General features: G+C 39.3%; 2 protein-coding genes across 2 annotated transcripts; both read left to right on the top strand.

Annotated features, from left to right (window-relative positions):
• Nucleotides 1-5,576: 5,576 nt before the first annotated feature.
• Nucleotides 5,577-10,282, top strand: LOC137127135 (CMRF35-like molecule 6). Its single transcript, XM_067503622.1, has 5 exons — nt 5,577-6,035; nt 6,249-6,329; nt 8,689-8,775; nt 9,538-9,581; nt 9,672-10,282. Exons 1-5 carry the CDS (start codon nt 5,603-5,605, stop codon nt 9,729-9,731), a joined length of 705 nt encoding a protein of 234 aa, XP_067359723.1. The 5' UTR covers nt 5,577-5,602; the 3' UTR covers nt 9,732-10,282.
• A 5,550-nt stretch (nt 10,283-15,832) lies between these two features.
• Nucleotides 15,833-22,328, top strand: LOC137127704 (polymeric immunoglobulin receptor-like). The gene is made up of 7 exons (XM_067505028.1): nt 15,833-16,127; nt 16,618-16,926; nt 19,367-19,675; nt 20,019-20,333; nt 20,933-21,019; nt 21,775-21,818; nt 21,909-22,328. Exons 1-7 carry the CDS (start codon nt 16,088-16,090, stop codon nt 21,966-21,968), a joined length of 1,164 nt encoding a protein of 387 aa, XP_067361129.1. The 5' UTR covers nt 15,833-16,087; the 3' UTR covers nt 21,969-22,328.
• Nucleotides 22,329-23,637: the final 1,309 nt, after the last annotated feature.

Genomic DNA, 23,637 nt, shown 5'->3' with positions numbered 1-23,637 from the left:
GAGTCGCGGGAGGAGGACGAATGGTGACCATTGGATTAGGTCCATGGAGATGAGGAGTCGAAGGGGGTTTCTGGACGCAGGTTCTGTGGGTGAGGAGACACAATGAGCAAGTTAGTAATACTGTGCTGGTTGGTTTTAAAGAGCCTGGTGCTCTAATGGAGGCTACTGAGACAAAGTGGAGACTTGTGGTGTAAAGGAGACCAGTATACAAGCTGCTGTCATCAGGGCGAATGATTGCAGGCAGGTGTCCAGGTGCACTGGGAGGAAACTAACACACGAAACAGACAGGGAGAGAGAGGAAGAGGAGGAGGAGGAGGAGGAGAGAGGAGGAGGAGAGAGGAGGAGGAGGAAGAGGAGGAAGAGGAGGAAGAGGAAGAGGAGGTTGTGACTGAAACTGTGAGTGGGTTTATTTACATTTTGGGGAAAAACCAATTGAATCTAATAATAAGTTAAACGCAGTGTTGAGGCTGTTACTGATCAGATAGAAAATCAATATCATAATTCATAAGACTTGGGGGGTTTGACTCATTTAATCCACATTTAATACCTTTGGGGTTTTGTTCTGTAAGAGGAGTCGTCTTAACTTTTATTAGTTTATCATGATTAACTCCTCTTGTTGTCATTTTTAGTTTATGTAATTTAGTTGGTCGGGGAACAGACACAGTCTCTATAGGTATGTGGGAGTTGTGGGGGGGTGACGGTTGTAAGGACACTGCAGAGAGACGTGTAGGACTGGATCTCTGCATCCTAGGCTCAACTCTGGATTGTCATAATTTTGGTTTTCTAATAAAACCAGCCATATTTCTGGATAAGAAAGCTGCACCATCTAAAGTAGGATGATGCTCATCAGCCCAGATTTTCCCCGAAATAATTTCCAAATATCTATGTTTCCCACGTCGTTTGCTGGGCATCACCTAGACAGCCAGAGGTTGAATGTCGACATTCAACAGCATGCGGCTGAACGTGTACGGCTGTCTAGGTGGTGCCCAGCAAACGACGTGGGAAACATAGAGTCCAACATTGTTTTGGCAAAGTTACACACCGACAGGAACAGGACACATCACACTTACAGCAGGAGGAAGTTTTTCACAACGACCACTCTACCTCCAAACCATGTCAGACAGTTTCAGTGCAGAATGTTTCTGATCTGGATTTTCACAGTAGAATAACAGGCCTCACATTCTATTATTTCATTGGCTTCATATCATTTGACCAAGAGGTGAAACATTAAGATAATATTCTTATTATTTCTGAAATATTGTGTTAAACTGTGTAGAAGTTACTAAAGTTGTTTTTCTCAGAATCTTTAACCACACATTTTCTTTTAACCACAGAGGAAGGACGTATGATTAAGATTTAAAAAAGAGAAGTGGCAGCAAGAAGTTTCAGCTAAATACAGTAATTCAGGAAACAATGTACAACTTAACCAACTGTTAAGACAAACCGACAAGAGGAAACTGAAATAACCAGAAAGAGACGAGTAATCTGGATGGAAGGTGTCAGCCTCCAACTTAGACATGACGACATGATGAACAGGCTTCTTCTGCTTTTTCTCTCAGTGATGGCAGGTTTAAAAATGGTTGGCTTTGTAATAATGGTGTAGCTTTACAGTACTTATACAAATACTTGCTTCTTGTTATATAGTAACAAGATGCAGAGTTAAATTAGCAGATGACAACCTGGAAAGTAAATTGTATCTTTTCTAAAATGTAGTTGTGTGTATATGACATCACTTCAACAATCTTGTGTTTGTGAGCAACAAAGTGAGAACTTACAGTTTAATGCAGATTATTTCTGTACCAACTATACTTTACAAAAAACTACTGTATCTTGGTTTCTCTACAGTATCAAGCGCAAACATTTCATCCAAACATCACCAGCAGAACATCAATCATTTCAATCCTCATCAATCTTTTCACAAATAACAGTGTCATTGAAAAGCATAAAAATGGACCTTTAGTAATGACATTGTGTTTCTGTTGTTCTTTTTCTTCACCGCTACAAGTAAAGACACATGATCACAAATCTGAATGTGACCAATCAGCAGCGTCTCAGACTGAGCACAGTTTCAGTGCAGATGTTTCTGATCTGGATTTTCACAGTAGAATACTATATGATACCTATTTGTTTCATCAAACTATCTGATCTCCATTGAGCAGTACTTCTATTTCCAGGACTAAGCTTAAGAACAGTCTTATGGTCTTAACAGGAAGTGCGTCAACCACCAGAAAAACTTTCTCACAAATAGACTCAGAAATACACTGAAGCATGTTGTGGCTTTTCTTTCTTTGTCACAACTGAGTTCCTGTTTATTGTCAATGACATTAGCAAAGTTTAATGAGGAAGGAGTGATGAGTAAGAACAGCAGGGGTGGACAGACAGAAAAGTGGGGGTAACAAGTTCTTAAACCTGCAGCAGAGATACAGGAAACACAGTGTGAAGACACACAGACAAGAGGAATCTGAAATATCAAATATATTGATATTTATATGTACACAGACAGATCTGAGGTGATTGTCAAAATACTTCCCTCAAGAAAAATCTTTCACAGAAAATGTCAGTAAGTTAAATGTTTAAATGAAAAAAATTGTTTAACTTAACAATGCTACAATCTACTGATTAAACCTAAAAGTCTCTTTACTTTCATGATCCAGACAGTTTCTGTTGAAAGTCCAATGGTCTGCACTTGGATAAAATACTTTCTTAATGTTGCTTCTCATTCAGACGTTCACTCAAACACTCATACACCGGTGGTGGAGCTGCCATGGAAGGCACCAACCTAATCCATCAGGGGCAATGTGGGGGTTCAGCATTTTCCCCAAGGACACTTCAACAAATGGACGGCTGGGGATCAAACCCCCGACCCTAACATTTATTTGCGACTGCTTCTACTCCTGAGCTGCCCCATGCATCAAAGAGTCATTAGGGAAATTGGAGAAATCTGCATCGTAGAACATCCAGGACAAAGCCCTGAGCTTAAAACACAAATGTCAGAAAGACGACTGAGGATTAAAGAATCCTGTTAGTGATTCAAATTTCTTTGTATATGTTCCATAAATACAACTAATTTTCCTTTGAGACTTTCTTCCTGTGTCCTGTTTCTACCTCACCAGTCCCTGACAGCTTGTTCTGACTAATTTCACAGTGAAAAGTGGGTATTTAGTATTTATGTGTCTAACTGGTCTTGGAAGGTTTGATATAATCTTGTGTCGCCTCTCTTACAGAAAAAGAATGATGTTTTTCTGAGAGAGAAACCTTTGGACCCCAACACTGTGCAGTGGTTTAAAGACAAATCCTTCACCATAGATACAGGCTACAGGCTGCTCCGAGACATGAAGAGGCTTCAGAAGTGAAGCACTGCTTCAGTGCACTCAGTACCTTTTATTAACATAATGACACATATTTCATGCAAAGAAGTCTCAGATATATCAAGAACATTTTTCCAATGTCTTTTTGTTTGACTCCAGCTTTGTTAAACGTTTTAGTTATATTTAAACCCTCACAGCTCGTGGTCTGATTCAAACTTTAGGCACTTTGTTGGTGGTCAAAGCCCAGTAACCTGCACTGGGCTTTTTTAACTTCTGTTGCAACAAGAACAGCAGCACTAGATTCAAACAACTGCTGTTGTTTTTGTTGCAACAGTCATGGGATCCATGTGATGACTGTGTGAAGCTGGAACCATTTTAGTTCCACTGTCAGGAACAGTCCATTGTCGGCTCTTTGGGTTGTACAGGGGCGTTAAGGTTAAAAAGAGCTGCTCACTCTTGATCCCTGTACAATCTGACAGAACCTGAGCACAAGGAAAAGTCTTCCAGTGTCCAAATGTTGAAACCTGATTGAGACGGAGATAAATGTTGACTTAAAGGGGATGAAAACTTATGCAGAGACTTATTTTACGTCTTGTATTTTACATCCATGTTATAAATAAATAAAGTGGGGAAACTTCACACTTTTGATAAATACTGTATAGAACATGAACAATGCAACCAGGCAGTGAACTTGAAGAGAGTTTTTTAAACACTGCAACAACATGTGTGGTTACTTTTTATACTGTGAGTCAATTATTTCCGGCATTTTGTCTTAAAATATTATTGTGGGGATTTTATTACTCTCTGACTTTCTACCACATATTTCTTATTTTGAGGAAGAAGTTACAACTCAGACAAAAGGGGAAGTACAGAAAGGTGGAGGTGAGAGGTTTTAAAAGTAGCCAACGTCAGAAATTCAGGAAACACTGAAGACATTTACTGACAGTGGACACAAACGGACAAGAAGAAAGTGAAATAACCAACTGGAGACAAATAACTGAGGACCTGAGATCTCAGCATCCAGAACCAACATGATGAAGAGTTTTTTTCTGCTCCTTCTTTCAGTGATGGCAGGTAAAATATACAAATGTTCCAAAAAATGAATATGTTTCTGTTTGATGAAGTCTTCATGTTATTCATATCACAGATTATGTGGTGACAAAACTTCTGACACTTTCTGTTTTCTTGATGGACAAATCCGGATTATTTCAGACTGTGACAGAACATGAACTTTTCTTTCTAATCAACAGATTGTTACAATGACGTGAAGGGATGCAGAGATGGATGGTTTGAATTCATATGTGTCTATCCTGAAGGACAAAAAACTTATCAACAGATTCATGTAGTTCATGACAAACAAAGAATAACAAGCACAGTTAAAGACAAGTGGGAAAACGAAGGCAGAATATTTCTGTACCATAACACAACAGCAAAATATCTCAAGGTGTTGATCAAACAACTTCAACCTGAGGATTTTAAAGAAGAATACGAGTGTAAGTTTAACCGACAATCTAAGTCATCCAAGGAAGTGGAACTAAATTACAGTAAGGAAGTTTGCGTGTTTTTATTGTTATTAATGTTCCTCTGTTCCTTTGTTAAAACATTTTACCTGCGTTAAGAAAAGTGCTGCACAAACAATTTTTATCATTATCAGAACTTCATTTATTAATTATTATTATTATTAGTAGTAGTAACAGCATGTTTTATAAATGTACTATTTAATGTTATCATTCTACTGATATTTCAGTTCAGGCTTTTAAAATAAAATTTTGTATCCAGCTCCTTACAGAGATTAAAATAAGTTATATTTTAAAGCTGCAAAACAAAACTGAAATACTTTTACTGATTTGTGAGTAGAATTACTACAATGACATGATACTAACCTTCACAGTCAAACTCAGCAGTAATTATGATGTGTATTATGGCAGGAACTGTCCTTGTTAGTAAATGCAGTGCTGATACTGAATCACCAACAGAGATAAACAGTATCAGTTAGAAAAGATGATGAGAGTTTGTCCTATAAAATATGTAGATTTCCCTAAACAATGATCCTAAAGAAAATTACACAGAGAATGTTTTTCCTTTTTCTTCAAAAAAATACTTTTTCTTACTAGAGTCTTATAAAAAAGGAAATCTGGATGTTTTTTAATGTTTTGTACATTTTCCAGATTTAATGATACAATTCAGTGAATGAAGGATTCAGACCAATAAAGTGAATCTTTTAAGTTTCCTCAGCAAAGCAAACTTTAACAGAAACCTCTTTGACATATAACACATATTATAGTACAAATATAATGAAGTATGGTAATGAGTACACACTTCTGTACATTTCTATCATGTTAACACAGTATTACACTGATATATTTTGCATGTTTTACTTTTCTGCTTCATTTGCAGAGTTTAACAACTGTCAGACTCCACTTACTGAAATCGTGACCAGAACCAATAAAGTCAACTTCACATGTGATATGTCAGAATATCACAGACAAAATGACACAGTCAAGTTTTTCTGCAAAGAGAACGATTTCTTCATCTGTGAAGACATTTTACCAACAAAATCATTTCCAAAGTCAAACAGGAGGTTCACTGTCACTGACACCAACAGTGGTTTCATCATCTCCATCAGTGATGTGTCCTCAGAGGACGCTGGTGTCTACTGGTGTGGAGTGAAATCAGATCAAGGAAAATATCGTTCAGCTTTTAGACAAATACAACTGCAGGTTCTGAGTGAGTTATACTCCTATTAGATCAACTGGGTTTTGGTAAAAGAATCATTTGTGTTGTTGATCTCTTCAGTTTCTTATTGAAGAAGTAAAGCAGTTTATCATTTCTCTGAAAAGTCATTTAAATCACCAGGCTCATAAAAACTACTTTGATTTATTTCAATGATATTTATCCTCTGGATTTTGCTAATTGTGACCCTTATATTTATTCCCACAGCTCCTCCAACTACATCAACACCGTCAATTAGAACTTCTGTTGCTTCAGACCAGACAACTACTGGACCTGCTGAGACTCACGGTGAGAGACCTGCTGATCAATGAGGAGCATAATTGGGGGGAATGTTAATATGAAACTGTCAAGTTGGTTAAAGTCAGGTTTTGTGTAAGAAACAAGCAGAGGGGAAACAAGTGGAGTCAGAAGGCAGGTAAATACAGAGACAAGGTGAATTATATTAAGACAAAAATACAAAACAGGTTATTAAAAGTCCAGGAAAACAATTCCTAAGTGTGGACCAACACAAGACAGAGTCAGAGAATAAGTGATATGAACAACTCTGAATAAGGGACTGGAGGACGGTACACGATAACAAATAATAGTGGTTTTTGAGTTTTCCAGTTTCGGTGTGAAACGTTAAGAGTAAGACTCTCACATAAGTTATAGCTATATTTAGGTCTAGAGTTTATTGATAAGCTAGAATGGAAGATTGCTGCTACTCCTCCACCTCAGCCTGTGCTTCTAGGAACATGATCATTAACATGACTCATTTAAACGGACATATTCTTCCTGCTGTAACCAAGTTTCATTAAGACACAATAATTTATAATTTACTAACAGAGATTTAAAAGAGGGAGATCTGATAATTAATAATCCATATTTAATAGTTTTGGGGGTTTGTTCTGTAAGAGGAGTCGTCTTAACTTTTAATAGGTTCATCATGATTAACTCCTCTTGTTGTCATTTTTAGTTTATGTAATTTAGTTGGTCGGGGAACAGACACAGTCTCTATAGGTATGTGGGAGTTGTGGGGGGGGTGACGGTTGTAAGGACACTGCAGAGAGACGTGTAGGACTGGATCTCTGCATCCCAGGCTCAACTCTGGATTGTAATAATTTTTGTTGACTAATAAAATCAGACATATTTCTGTACTGTACATGTACATAAATACCATTAAACTTCCCTCTGACGTCCCCACATTAAAATATCTTTCTACTTCAAGCTGAAAAAATGCCTCCAGATGACATCACTTGGAGGAAGTTAGTTCAGATTATGTCATCTAGTTGCTCACACTATGGAGTTTGTTATCATGGTCAACCTGAATTTCCAGGGCTCCTCCCGATAACATCATCTGAAATCTTACTGATAAAAAAAATAACAGATAGATGCAGAGAAATAAGTTAATATAGTGAAGTCAGAGGGAAGTTTAAAAGCGTTAATGTACATTTACACACTAAACTACAGCAAGTTTAACATTGGTGAAGTTGCTCTATAAGCGTCTCTATTCTTAAAAGATGGTAGAATTTTTAAACTTTGTCTTCTTGATGGGAGGTCATGAGTTCTGCTACATGTAACATCGATTGACGTCCCAACGGCCTCAGACTGTTATCGGGCTGATGTTGTGTAGTCTGATCCCAACAATGTATCTAACATCAGCCACCACCACAGAAACCCAGAACCTCAATCATTATTAATTTCACTTAGACTGGACTCGAGTGCAGATACAAAAGAAGACAGGCTGCAAGTAGTAATAAAAGACACTTAATGGAAGCTAAGTCCCACTTACCATTAATTCAGCGAGTAACCAGCATCAGTCTGGGTTTAAAATCAGACAAGTTGACCAAATACTGCAAAGAGTCCAAATGCAAACAATCCCATGAGGGAAAAAGTGCAGGTAACTGGATAAAGGTAAACCACAGAGAAATAAAAGAAAGCTGAGGTTGAGTGAACAATGAAGATAATCTGTTACTGAACAAGAGAAAATAGCAGGTAATTATACTGAGAGGAGACAAAATGGCTGACAGGTGTGTGGGACTGGTGACAAAGAGTCAAGTGGTAAAATTGGAGGGACAATAAAGTGGACACAGCAGGAGGGGAGGGGCTGGTGAGCAGGTGAATCAGGGAAACAAAGGAGGCCTGAGCCTCTTGTGGCAAAGTGGGAGAAAACACTGGACGTGATTTAAGACGGAGCAAAAACCAAAAGGCACAACATCAGTAGCTAATCTAGGACGACTAGCTGGATACAGGAGTGATGATAATGTGTAAGACATAGACGGAAGAAACAACAGCCAATACACACAAAAGACTCCAACACACTGACTCACTTATGCTGCAACATTGAAAGGAGAGTGTAGGAGATGACAGAGAAGAGACAACAGTTCATGGACATGTCCAAGAACTAACAGGGACCTGAGGAAGTGAGAATGTAAAGGACCAGGCAACAGGACCTCTGGGCAGGATTCATGAGGATATTTTAAATACAGGATGGTTTATTTTTTTGCAGCAATCTGCAAAACTGTTTTCATGTTCTCCATGTTTCTCTTAGACTTTGTTTCAGAGCCATCAGAAACCTGGACGTCTGTTTCTTCAGAGGATTAAGGGCTTTGTATGAACCTCTGTCACATCAGTTACAGTCCCTTATGTCGTGTGTTTTGTCCTGCAGCTGGATCTCAGTTGGCTGCAGTCACAGCTACAGTCGTCCGTGTAGCTGCTCTGGTGGTTGTGAACATACTGATTCTCTTCTACACATGTAAGAGGCTGCTAACATGAAACACACCCACAAACGTTTCTCATTGGGGGTATAAGGGCTGGTGAGCCCTCATTTAAGAAATTCAGGAATCGGAATAGATCAGATCAAAGGTTCTTTAAAGTCAGGTGGGAGCAAACCAGATGAAAACAGTGGATGGAACAATTATCCAGAGATTTATTACAGTACAATTATCTATATAAAACCAATAAAATGTCTAAACAAAAAACCTCAATAGAAAAGTGCTAAAAACTAAGAGCAAAACACACAAAGAAAAATCTGAGTTGATGTTCAAAAAACTACTACCACACACACACACACACACACACACTCAGAGTAACTGGTTATGATTGCATCATGTCTAACACTAACCCTCAAAAGTTAAGGCCCAACCTCAGCCCTCATCTTAACCTACATCCAATTCGAACCTCAACCCTAAAACCAACTCCTAACCCCCAAACAGGTCTTTCTGTTTACAGGGGCCACTAAAATGTGATGGACATTTAGATTTGTCAACATATTTGTAGTTGTTCCCAGAGTCATTTCTGATTCTCAGGGTCACTACAGTGGATTATTTGTCCCCATGTTAATTTGGCACAGTTTCTACTCAGATGTCCTTCCTGATGCAGCCCTCCCCAGTTTCTACTGAGCTTGGTAGCGACACTGCACAGGTTCAGTATCTTGCCCTTGGACAAGGCAAGAAAACTGCACCACTGCTGCCCCCTTGTGTTTCCCCATTCATACTATTTTTTTTTTCTCTGTCAGGCTCAAAAATCAGAAGAAATAGAAGAGAAAAACAGAAAAGTTGGGTAAGTTAACATATCAGTCTAAAATGGTTGTATTATGGGGGAGACCTGTATATACAGTAAAGTATTAATCCTGTGTTTTTCTTTTGGAAGGATCGTGGCTATGCAGAGGTACAGGACCCACCCAGAAGACCGTCTCAGGAACTGCAATGAAAACAGCTGTGATGGGACTCAAGAAAGACTGTGATCAGAGAGGAACTACACCCTTGTTAAGTTTAATTGTTTGGTGAAGCTAAAAAAAAAACTTCTGACAGGTCGATGACATCCCAACACATTCAAACTGTTTCCAGACTTATGCTGTGTAGTCTGAGTAGATGACGACCACCTCATTAAAAACCCAGAACCTGAATCATCACCTCTGACCCACTTTCAAGGAAGGAAACGACAAAATAAAAATCCAACAGGCAGCAATTAATTGAAGCTGAGTCAGGCAGAAAGAAATGTGACAGGGAGGGTCACCAGCCTAAGTTCAGGGTTTAAAACAGGCACAATTTTCAAATGCAAGTAAAACAGGAAAGTTCAACACTTCAAAAAAGTAAAAAACTTTACAAAAAACCTACTGTATCTTGGTTTATCTACAGTATCAACAGCAAACATTTCATCAAAACATCACCAGCAGAATATTAATCATTTCAATCCTCATCAATGTTTTCACAAATAACAGTGTCCTTGAAAAGCATAAAAATAAACCTTTAGTAATGACATTGTGTTTCTGTTGTTGTTCTTTTTCTCCAACACTACAAGTAAAGACACAAAAACACTTTGTGATAGCGATCAATTCAACTTTATTTATATAGCGTTGAATCACAACAAAGTCATCTCAAGGCACTTTACAGAACAAAGTCAAGATTATAAAGATGTATAGAGAGAACCCAACAATTCCCCCTGGAGCAAGTCATAGGCAACAGTGGAGAGGAAAAACTCCTTTTACGGAAGAAACCTCCAGCAGAAATAGGTTCAGAGTGGGCGTCCATCTGCCTTGACTGGTTGGGGTTAGTGGAAAGTGAAGAGAGAAAAGAAAAAGAGCAACAACAAAACGTCTGGCAGGTTTTTAGGACAGAGGGGGACAGAGAAAAGTAGAGAGGGACAAGAGGAGGAAAGGAGCTCAGTGCATTGGGGGGTGGGTCCCCCAGCAGTCTTAGCCTATAGCAGCAGGACTATAACTAACTATAAGCTTTATTAAAGAGGAAGGTTTTAAGCCTTGTCACAACCTGGCTCAACAGTATGTGACAAAGAAGGGAGGCCACACAAGGTTCTCAATAAACAACATATTTTAATTGAGTATATAAAGATTCAGTTTAAGTTTGTGAGCAAATCAGTGCAATGTTGGATGGAAAGTGTAAAAGACATGTAGACAAAACAAAAGAGAACTCAGCAAGCAGCCCAGGGGAAGAGACTGAGCCGATCTTTAAGGCCTCCTTTACAGGAACCTCAACCCAATTGACACAGGTGTACGTCATGCCCAAAGCTCAGCTCCACCCACTGGCTTGCTGGAAAACAAGGAAAAACACAGCCACACACACACGGAGAAAGACAGAACCCAGATCTGGCTTAGGCCATCACACTCCCCCCATATAACAGGGTTCCTACCCTGAACGTTACTACTATTGTATTTTTAGCTGCAGTAAATTAACAGTTGAACAGGGTACAGGCAACTTAACACAAGAATTAGTAGAGCTTACCTGAGACAATCTTCCCACACACACCCACAACTCCCGATTCTAAAATAATCAGCATCTCCCACCTCAGCAAACGTATGACTAACACTGAGAGTAAGCGTTATATAGGTGCACGGTAAAGAGCATCGGCCATGACGTTATCGTTGCCCTTAATATGTTTAATAACCAGGTTATAAGGCTTCAAAAACAGAGCCAGTGCACAAGCCGCTGATTAGGATTCTGAAGAGACTTTAAGAATCTAAGTGGGTTATGGTCAGTATATACAAGTTTTGGCCTGCTGAATCAAGATAAACATGGAAATGCTGCAAAGCCAAAATTAAAGCCAATGCTTCTTTTTCCATCACTGAATAATTCAGCTGATAAGAGGTGAACTTTTTAGAAAAGAAATTAATAGGATGATACCCTGTGGACCACCTTGAAGAAAACCGCACCCACTCCAATGTGGCTAGCATCCACCTGAAGGACTGATCCAAACGGGGAGCTAGCAAAACCGGAGCAGAACTTAATAAAGCCTTCACAATACCTTCAACCTCGATAGCAAATGCTTGTTGACAAGTTTCTGACCAAATAAAATTTTATTTTGCTTTAAGCAAGTCTCTTAGCGGAGCTACAGCTGTGGAGAAATTTCGGCAAAAACAACGCTAACATCCAACCAAACCTAAGAACCTCATTAGTTCCTTTTTAATTGTGGGAACAGGGAAGTCATCAATAGCTAACACCTTAGCACGAACAGGCTGTACCTGCCCTTGACCCACCACCTTACCAACATATGTTACAGTGGCTTTTGCAAATTCACACTTAGCCAAGTTCACTGTCAAATTAGCATCAGCTAGTCATTGGAACAAAGCGTCAATACGTTTCACATGCTCCTCCGAGGTGTCACTATATATCACCACATCATCCAGATACACAGCACAACCCTCAAGGCCAATAACTACCCTGTTCATCAGACGCTGTAAGGTAGCAGGTGCATTACAGAGACCAAAACCCATAACTGTATAGGAGAACAGACCAGATGGTGTTATAAAACCAGATATTTCTTGTGCTCTTGGGGTCAGTGGCACCTGCCAATACCCTTTTAACAAGTCAAATTTACTTACATATCTCGCTGCACCAACTTGGTCAATACGGTCTTCCACAGGTGGCAGTGGGTAAGAATCTGGTTTTGTAACAGAATTTACCTTACAGATATCTGTGCAACAGCGTGGTGTTTTATCAGCTTTTTCCACCAACAAGCAGGATGATGCCCAACTTGAGCAGCAATATTATTATCAAGCATGTATTTCACTTCAGCATCAATGATTTTAAGCCTGTGTCGAAAACCATTCACATAAGCTATGAAATTCTGAGGGGGTTGTTTGGTTTTCCATTCATCCTGAAGGTGATGCCAAGGGACCACGTACCTTGTGACCAAAACCAAATCATTAAGACTAAAGCCAATACTATCATGACACACTTCTCTGGCAGCTAACAAAAGCCAGGGCAAACCATCCTCCCAATCCCGTTGCATTTCTGTACAATACGCTTTCATTAAAGATTTAAGGGTCTGATGAAATCGCTCTAAAGCCCCCTGACTTTGCGGGTGATATGCAGACGCTTTGTTATGCTTAATATTCACTTGCTTGAGGACTTGCAAGAATAAGTGCGAAGAAAAGTTAGAACCTTGATCACTTTGAATGTTTTTTTCAAATAAGGAGATAAACTGAGTCAAGGCCTTAACAACTGACTTTGCAGTAATTGAGCACAAAGGATATGCAGCACAGCCTAGACTTAAAAGTAGAGAGGGTGTCTGCTTCCTTTATCTGAGCTAGGAGCTGGTTCCACAGCAGAGGAGCCTGATAGCTAAAGGCTCTGCCTCCCATTCTACCTTTGGAAATTCTGGGAACCACAAGTAGGCCTGCATTCTGAGATCGAAGTGGTCTACTGGGATGATATGGTGTTAGAGCTTTATATGTAAGAAGCTGGATTTTAAATAGATAGATGTAGCTGGTAATGGAAATTTATGGAGTGTTTTCTAATCATGTTGCCTAAAGGAGACATATATAAAGTAAAAAGTATTGGTCCTAACACAGAGCCTTGTGGAACTCCATAGCTAACCTTTGTGTGCATGGAGGATTCATTATTAACATGAACAAATTGGAATCTATCAGATAGATAAGATTTAAACAAACCTAGTGCAGTTCCTGTAATCCCAATTTCATGTTCCAGTTTCTGTAATAACATGTCTAGTCCATTATATTACACTGTTTCTGTACTATGATGAGCTCTAAATCCTGAACTATTTTCAACAGAACTATGGCTGTTAGTCAGCCTGGCTACAGTGCTGAACAGAAACCGGGGATTGTTCTTGTTTTCTTCTATTAATGATGAATAACATGTTGTTCTGGCATCAGAGATTATTCTAATTTGCTGGAACGCCACTTCTGTTCTAACTTTTGTGTTCCCTTTATGTTCCCATTTGTGAACTATACCATGGAGATCACATCTTCTGGTTTACTGCCGTCTTGAGAGGGGCAACACTATTGAGTATTGTACGTAGTGAGGCTGCAGAATTATCAACAATTTAATCAACTTGTGCAGGAATAACATTAAGGTGGCTACTTTCCAAGTAATTCCACAACAGTCAGTAGTGCTGTTGCTGTGGAGTGACCCCTCTTGAAGCCAGACTGGGGAAGTTGTTCTTGGAAAGAAAGTCTGAGAGTTGATTGAAGACTCGTTCCATTAATCAAATTGATGAATGGAAAAATACTTAAGTCATTTACTAACAGAGATTTAGAAGAGAGAGATCTGATATTTAATGATCCACATTTAATAGTTTTGGGGTTTTGTTCTGTAAGAGGAGTCGTCTTAACTTTTATTACTTTATCATGATTAACTCCTCTTGTGGTCATTTTTAGTTTATGTAATTTAGTTGGTCGGGGAACAGACACAGTCTCTATAGGTATGTGGGAGTTGTGGGGGGGTGACGGTTATAAGGACACTGCAGAAAGACGTGTAGGACTGGATCTCTGCATCCTAGGCTCAACTCTGGATTGTCATAATTTTGGTTGTCTAATAAAACCAGCCAGCATATATCGGATAAGAAAGCTGCACCATCTAAAGTAGGATGGATGCCATCTCTCTTAATCAGCCCAGGTTCGTTAAATCGTTTCCAATTATCTATGTTTTCCACATCGTTTGCTGGACACCACCTAGACAGCCAGCGGTTGGATGTCGACATGTACATGTCGTCACTGGTTAGATTTGGCAGGGGTCCAGAGAAACAGACAGAAACAGGACACAATAAACTTACAGCAGGAGGAAGTTTTTCACAACGACCACTCTACCTCCAAACCATGTCAGACAGTTTCAGTGCAGAATGTTTCTGATCTGGATTTTCACAGTAGAATAACAGGCCTCACATTCTATTATTTCATTGGCTTCATATCATTTGACCAAGAGGTGAAACATTAAGATAATATTCTTATTATTTCTGAAATAGTGTGTTAAACTGTGTAGACGTCCTTTTAATACAAAAGATGTTTTTCTCAGAATCTTTAACCACACATTTTCTTTTATCCACAGAGGAAGGACGTATGATTAAGATTTAAAAAAAAAGTGGGGGCAAGAAGTTTCAGCTAAATACAGTAATTCAGGAAACAATGTACAACTTAACCCACTGTGAAGAAAAACCAACAAGAGGAAACTGAAATAACCAGACAGAGACGAGTAATCTGGATGGAAGGTGTCAGCCTCCAACTTAGACATGACGACATGATGAACAGGCTTCTTCTGCTTTTTCTCTCAGTGACGGCAGGTTTAAAAAACAACTTTGTAATAATGGTGTAGCTTTACAGTACTTATACAAATACTTGCTTCTTGTTATATTGTAACAAGATGCAGAGTTAAATTAGCAGATGACAACCTGGAAAGTAAATTGTATCTTTTCTAAAATGTAGTTGTGTGTATATGACATCACTTCAACAATCTTGTGTTTGTGAGCAACACAGTGAGAATTTACAGTTTAATGCAGATTATTTCTGTACCAACAATACTTTACAAAAAACTACTGTATCTTGGTTTCTCTACAGTATCAACCGGAAACATTTCATCCAACATCAATCATTTCAATCCTCATCAATCTTTTCACAAACAGTGTCCTTGAAAAGCATAAAAATGGACCTTTAGTAATGACATTGTGTTTCTGTTGTTGTTCTTTTCTATAAGTAAAGACACAAAAACACACTGCAGACAGTGATCAATTCAATTCAACTTTATTTATTTAGAGCCAATTCACAAAGCTTTTTCATAATTGTGATATTGGTGAACGACTGCTCTACCTCCAAACCTGAATGTGACCAATCAGCAGCGTCTGAGACTGAGCACAGTTTCAGTGCAGAATGTTTCTGATCTGGATTTTCACAGTAGAATACTATATGATACCTATTTGTTACAACAAACTATCTGATCTCCATTGTGCCACGAGCAGTACTTCTATTTCCAGGACTGACATGACATCCTAAGCTTAAGAACAGTCTTATGGTCTTAACAGGAAGTGCGTCAACCACCAGAAAAACCTTCTCACAAATAGACTCAGAAATACACTGAAGCATGTTGTGGCTTTTCTTTCTTTGTCACAACTGAGTTCCTGTTTATTGTCAATGACATTAGCAAAGTTTAATGAGGAGGGAGTGATGAGTAAGAACAGCAGGGGTGGACAGACAGAAAGTGGGGGTAACAAGTTCTTAAACCTGCAGCAGAGATACAGGAAACAGTGTGAAGACACACAGACAAGAGGAATCTGAAATATCAATTGTAGGACGTAAGATCTCAGCATCCAAAACCACCACGATGAAAAGTTTTCTTCTACTTGTTTTTTTGCTGATGGAAGGTAAAAAAATAAATAAAATAGTATATATATACTGTATTTTTTTAACATTAGATTAAACTTTGTTGTCATTGCAGGAATAGAACCAGTTTAAGGCAGGTAGCTTCTAAACAAGAACTGCACAGACTAGTAGAGTATTACTCATTATTTATTAGGTGCAGGTATAACTGAGTGGATAAGTTTAAGAGTTTGAAAGCAAAGTGCTTTTTAGATCATTCTCAGAAAGAACCAGATCACGATACAGACAGTTTGTTTTGTTGATACACAACAAAGTGAGACAACAGGGATAATTTCACAATCAGAAGTAGTTATGTGATTATGTGAAGTTAGGTGATTATCAAAATACTTCCTTAAAGAAAACTCACAGAAAATCTACTGATTAAACCTAAAAGTCTTTATTTTCATGATCCAGACAGTTTCTGTTTTGTTGCCAGCATGTTAAGAAACAGGGATTATTTCAGAATCTGACACCAAATGTCTCTTTGATCAACAGGAAGTGAAGCCCCATCTAAACTGAAGGGATGTTTAAATGGATGGATTGAATTCATCTGTGGATACAACAACACCAATATCACAAAATATCATACGATTGATGTAGTTACTCCAAGAGAATCTTTACGAAGTACTCAGAGAGATGAGTGGGAAAACAAAGGGAGATGGTTTCTGTACCATGATACAACAAACCAACATCTCAGGGTGATCATCAAACCACAGCAACAGGAGGATTTTGGGAAGCAGCAGTGTCAGTTTCATACAGACAGTGTCTCAACCCCTGAAATCACTGAACTGGAATTGGATACTGGTAAGAAAATCTGCATCTTTTTTACTGTCTCTCAAGTTTTTTGTTAAGACTCTTTGTTACTGTTTTAATGTGATATACAAATGTTATTATGATCATAGTTGATGTGAAGTTTGATAAAACACTAAGAAAACACACAGAACATAAAAACTATACAACACACACAGTATTAGTCATTGTATTTAATTTTACATAGAAGCAAATGTTCTCAAATCCTAAAGTCTTCTGACTTGTCCTCTACAGCTTTCAAAGTAAAATTTGTCCATTTCATTACTTCTGGATAACTTGTCTTCTAGAATAATCCCACACAGCTGTAGCTGTATATGAGCCTGGCTGTTTAAGCCAAACCACCACTGATGAGGATGTGCTATGACCAAAACTTCATAGGTACATTTTAGAAAGACATTCTATCATTAGTTATGATTTTACAGTTATTAAATAACTAATGACACTGGTTTGATGATTAACTGTCCATGTAAACATCTGAAAGTCCAATGGTCTGCACTTGGACAAAACACTTTTCACTGTTGCTTCTCATTCAGACGTTCACTCAAACACTCATACACCGGTGGTGGAGCTGCCATGGAAGGCACCAACCTAATACATCAGGGGCAATGTGGGGGTTCAGCATTTTCCCCAAGGACACATCAACAAATGGACGGCTGGGGATCAAACCCCCGACCCTAACATTTATTTACGACTGCTTCTCCTCCTGAGCTGCCCTATGAATCAAAGAGTCGTTAGGGAAACTAAAAAACTAGACAAATCTGCATCGTAGAACATCCAGGACAAAGCCCTGAGCTTAAAACACAAATGTCAAAAAGACAACTGAGGATTAAAGAACTTTGCAAACTCATTTTTGCCTCTGTTATCAACCACTCATCCTGTTCAGTTTCATGGGGGGCTGGAGGTTATCTCAGCTGTCAGTGGATGAGAATCAGGGTCCACCCTGCACACAGATTCACATTTATGAGCAATTTAGAGTTACCCATTAACCTAAAAAGCATGTCTGACTCTGGAAGGACAGGGAGAACATGCAAACTCCACTTAGAGAAGCCACAGTCGTGTGTGGATTCAGACCAGGGAGCTTTTCCCTGTGAGGTGGCTGCACTAAAACTCCAATAGTAACCAATTACACATTCAGAGTAGTTTGCCTAACTGCTGGTGAAGCTGACAGTGAAGGTTAGTTTTCAGAAAACAGAGCTTCTCTGAAAATAAATTTGAATTGTTGTAAATTTTACCTTTAATCTCAAAATAATTTTTTTAACAACTCTGGACACCACAAACAAGTTGTCAACACAGCATGGACACATTAACATACATTTGAAGTCAATAGACGGGACATTTTAGAAAGAAACATGATCGTTAATTTGGAGCATGTTTGTATCTAACATCACCACCTGTCAGAAAATTCTTCTCTTTAGCTGCTAAATGCTACTTTGTTCCTGTCTGCTGTTTTAAGAGCAGTGGACTGAGGCCTCAGCAGCTGATATTAAAGAAATAAAAAGATATTTGTTAGAAAACAGAAATACGTGGAAGGACCAGCAGATTATCTGCATAACTGTCACAATTTTGGTTAAGGGACGACCCAAGTGAGGTGACTGAGAGGTATTGCAACACCACAAGTGCTTTTATTGTCAGGGACTTGAAAACCGCAAATCGCTCCTAACAGGAGGGTTCAGAATTGACAAGACTCAGACAAACTAGCCAAAGGGACCAGAACACGAGGGGGATTAACTTAATAGGAAATAAGATAGTAACATAATTTAACTAAATTAGAACTACAAAGGCTCAGGGATAAATATAAAACTGCTAACAGGCAAGTACACGGGAAAGCCAAAGGAAACCATCTTGCATAATATACTTAACCAGAGACATGGAGCAGAGAACACAACTACAAAACTGGAGGGTGAGTGAAAACAACACTGGAGAAAATCTTAGCCCAAAGAAACCTAAAATACTAAATGATTACTGGGAAAGAACACATTGAAAAAAGAACAACTAGGAGACGGTGAGAAAAATAAACCAAACCTCAGACCAAAACTACACAGAAAACACAGAGTCCAGAATACCAAAGTCCAAGATACAAGAGTCCAGATCTCCCAATAATTCAAGAAACATAAGTCCAGGCTTTACCAGAGGTCCAGAGTCTACTGTTGGGTTGGTGAGGATAATAACAATGACAGTAAACTCAACAAGGATATGGCAGGGAAGTGAAGGGAAGAACTTAAATAGAGGAGGGAACAGGTGCAAACAATGAGGGACAATGAGGGTAAAGCTGGGCAAAAGGAACCAGGCACAGGAAGTAGGGAGAAGGGGCCACAAAATAAAAGTCCAGAAACAGGAAATGCACTGTGACCACAAATAACCACAAATAACAAATTTAAATCATCTTTGTACAATGTTAATTTTAGACATTAACTTTTTTACATTTTCTCTTCAGAGGATGACAACTGCCAACACACCACATTTAATCACACTACATACACAACGGCTCAAACCACCATCTTATGTACAGACAAAGGAAACAGAGTCAGGTTTTTCTGCAAAGACAACGGTTTCATCTGTGAAGACATTTTATCAACAACTGTAAAATCAAATGGGAGCTTCAGTCTCACTGACAACAACAGTGGCTTCAACATCTCCATCAGTGACGTGTCCTCTCAGGATGCTGGTGTCTACTGGTGTGGAGTGAAACCAAATCAAGGAAATTATCGTGCAGCTCTTCAGAGAATACAACTGGAGGTTCAAAGTGAGTGATTCACAACTACTAGAGATTTGGTTTCTTTCTACATGAGTTAGATAAGAACTACATGTGTGAGCTTGTTACGTTTCACCAGGCTGATTTAATATAAGTTAAAAGTATGAAGATGTTATGTTAGCAGTGAAGGTTGTTCAAAGATTTAAGAAATACCTTCTACACTCAGTGATCTTTAGTGTCCAAGTAATGGTTTAAAAGTGAGAGCAGAGAAAATGCTACAAGCTGTTTTGTAAATCAACATACAATATACACTGATGTCTCGTGTGCTTGTTTAAAAGTGAAGGAAAATGTTGAAAGGTTAAAACATGTTTTAGCTGTTTCTTTCTACCTTCAGACATCAGTGTCATTAAAAGATCCTCAGCTGTTGGACAGACTCTGACCTACTGGTGCAGTTACCCAGAGGATGCTCCTGTTAACAAATTTATCTGTAAGGGAGAAGATCCATATGTATGTGAACAGCTGGTCAACATTTTGAAGCCAAACATGAAGACTGGGAAGTTGAGCATTGAGGATGACAGAGAGGAGAGAAACATCACAGTAACAGTGAGGAATCTAATAGCAGAGGACACTGGGACATACTGGTGTGGAGCAGGAACCAGTGACGAAAAGCGAAGAAACCAACTCTTCAACAAACTACTTTTGACTGTTGGTGAGTGCTGATGTTATTAGATCATTTGTATATAATCTGACCCCTGTTCAAACTGCAGTAGGCCGTGTGAGAGACGGTGACGTTCACCTGTAGCAGGTGAAACTCCCGTCAACAGCAGAGACGTCCATTTTGGAAAATGTTGGTGAGCATTTTACACCAGGTTTTACTTTTCAGAAGAAGCAGAAGAAGCTGCCACTGATCAACTTCACTGATTGGGAACTTGCTTCTTTTCATTCTAGTTTGGGTCGTACTGTACATGTACATACATACCATTAAACTTCCCTCTGACGTCCCCACATTAAAATATCTTTCTACTTCAAGCTGAAAAATGCCTCCAGATATTATCACTTGGAGGAACCTTTAGTTTAGATTAGGCAACAGGACCTCTGAGCAGGATTCATGAGGATATTTTAAATACAGGATGGTTTATTTTTTTGCAGCAATCTGCAAAACTGTTTTCATGTTCTCCATGTTTCTCTTAGACTTTGTTTCAGTGCCGTCAGAAACCTGGACGTCTGTTTCTTCAGAGGATTAAGGGCTTTGTATGAACCTCTGTCACATCAGTTACAGTCCCTTATGTCGTGTGTTTTGTCCTGCAGCTGGATCTCAGTTGGCTGCAGTCACAGCTACAGTCGTCCGTGTAGCTGCTCTGGTGGTTGTGAACATACTGATTCTCTTCTACACATGTAAGAGGCTGCTAACATGAAACACACCCACAAACGTTTCTCATTGGGGGTATAAGGGCTGGTGAGCCGTCATTTAAGAAATTCAGGAATCGGAATAGATCAGATCAAAGGTTCTTTAAAGTCAGGTGGGAGCAAACCAGATGAAAACAGTGGATGGAACAATTATCCAGAGATTTATTACAGTACAATTATCTATATAAAACCAATAAAATTTCTAAACAAAAAACCTCAATAGAAAAGTGGTATAAACTAAGAGCAAAACACACAAAGGAAAAACCTGAGTTGATGTTCAAAAAACTACCACACACATACACACACACTCAGAGTAACTGGTTATGATTACATCATGTCTAACACTAACCCTCAGAAGTTAAGGCCCAACCTCAGCCCTCATCTTAACCTACATCCAATTCGAACCTCAACCCTAAAACCAACTCATAACCCACAAACAGGTCTTTCTGTTTACAGGGGCCACTAAAATGTGATGGACATTTAGATTTGTCAACATATTTGTAGTTGTTCCCAGAGTCATTTCTGATTCTCAGGGTCACTACAGTGGATTATTTGTCCCCATGTTAATTTGGCACAGTTTGTACTCAGATGTCCTTCCTGATGCAGCCCTCCCCAGTTTCTACTGGGCTTGGTAGCGACACTGAACAGGTTCAGTATCTTGCCCTTGGACAAGGCAAGAAAACTGCACCACTGCTGCCCCCTTGTGTTTCCCCATTCATACTATTTTCTTTTTTCTCTGTCAGGCTCAAAAATCAGAAGAAATAGAAGAGAAAAACAGAAAAGTTGGGTAAGTTACCATATTAGTCTAAAATGGTTGTATTATGGGGGAGACCTGTATATACAGTAAAGTATTAATCCTGTGTTTTTCTTTTGGAAGGATCGTGGCTATGCAGAGGTACAGGACCCACCCAGAAGACCGTCTCAGGAACTGCAATGAAAACAGCTGTGATGGGACTCAAGAAAGACTGTGATCAGAGAGGAACTACACCCTTGTCAAATTTAATTGTTTGGTGCAGCTAAAAAAAAAAACTTCTGACAGGTCGATGACATCCCAACACATTCAAACTGTTTCCAGGCTTATGCTGTGTAGTCTGAGAAGTTTTCAGAGCGGCAACACTATCAAGTATTGTACATAGTGAGGCTGCAGAATTATTAACAATTTAATCAACTTGTGCAGGAGAAACATTAAGGTGGTTACTTTCCATTGTATTGAAATATGGTGAATCAAATGTTGAAATAATACATTTCATTGAACTTGTTTACAGTTTTCTCACTTGGATTTTTTTACTAACTGCTGTATAGTCCGGTATTGTAAATTCCAATGTTATCAGACAGAAGAGGATGAAAATTTCTGAAATTATCCGCTTCAATTATATATGTAAGTACAAGGTCTGTGGTCACACTTAGCAAGTGTTATCAATATTATTGGACCCAGAAAGAGAGACGGAACCAGGTTATTAGAAAGGTTAGAATGGTTTATTTGGGGGTAGGTAGCACGGGTAGAAACGGGGGAAAGGGTCAGGGGAAGGAGAACCTGGTCCGAAGAGCTTGAGACCCGGGGCAGGGGGCGGGAGCGATGGAGCAGCGAGTCGCGGGAGGAGGACGAATGGTGACCATTGGATTAGGTCCATGGAGATGAGGAGTCGAAGGGGGTTTCTGGACGCAGGTTCTGTGGGTGAGGAGACACAATGAGCAAGTTAGTAATAATGTGCTGGTTGGTTTTAAAGAGCCTGGTGCTCTAATGGAGGCTACTGAGACAAAGTGGAGACTTGTGGTGTAAAGGAGACCAGTATACAAGCTGCTGTCATCAGGGCGAATGATTGCAGGCAGGTGTCCAGGTGCACTGGGAGGAAACTAACACACGAAACAGACAGGGAGAGAGAGGAAGAGGAGGAGGAGGAGGAGGAGAGAGGAGGAGGAGAGAGGAGGAGGAGGAAGAGGAGGAAGAGGAGGAAGAGGAAGAGGAGGTTGTGACTGAAACTGTGAGTGGGTTTATTTACATTTTGGGGAAAAACCAATTGAATCTAATAATAAGTTAAACGCAGTGTTGAGGCTGTTACTGATCAGATAGAAAATCAATATCATAATTCATAAGACTTGGGGGGTTTGACTCATTTAATCCACATTTAATACCTTTGGGGTTTTGTTCTGTAAGAGGAGTCGTCTTAACTTTTATTAGTTTATCATGATTAACTCCTCTTGTTGTCATTTTTAGTTTATGTAATTTAGTTGGTCGGGGAACAGACACAGTCTCTATAGGTATGTGGGAGTTGTGGGGGGGTGACGGTTGTAAGGACACTGCAGAGAGACGTGTAGGACTGGATCTCTGCATCCTAGGCTCAACTCTGGATTGTCATAATTTTGGTTTTCTAATAAAACCAGCCATATTTCTGGATAAGAAAGCTGCACCATCTAAAGTAGGATGATGCTCATCAGCCCAGATTTTCCCCGAAATAATTTCCAAATATCTATGTTTCCCACGTCGTTTGCTGGGCATCACCTAGACAGCCAGAGGTTGAATGTCGACATTCAACAGCATGCGGCTGAACGTGTACGGCTGTCTAGGTGGTGCCCAGCAAACGACGTGGGAAACATAGAGTCCAACA

Source organism: Channa argus, chromosome 5 (genome assembly GCF_033026475.1).
Source record: "Channa argus isolate prfri chromosome 5, Channa argus male v1.0, whole genome shotgun sequence".
NCBI lineage: Eukaryota > Metazoa > Chordata > Actinopteri > Anabantiformes > Channidae > Channa > Channa argus.
This window is presented reverse-complemented; position numbering and strand designations above follow the sequence as displayed.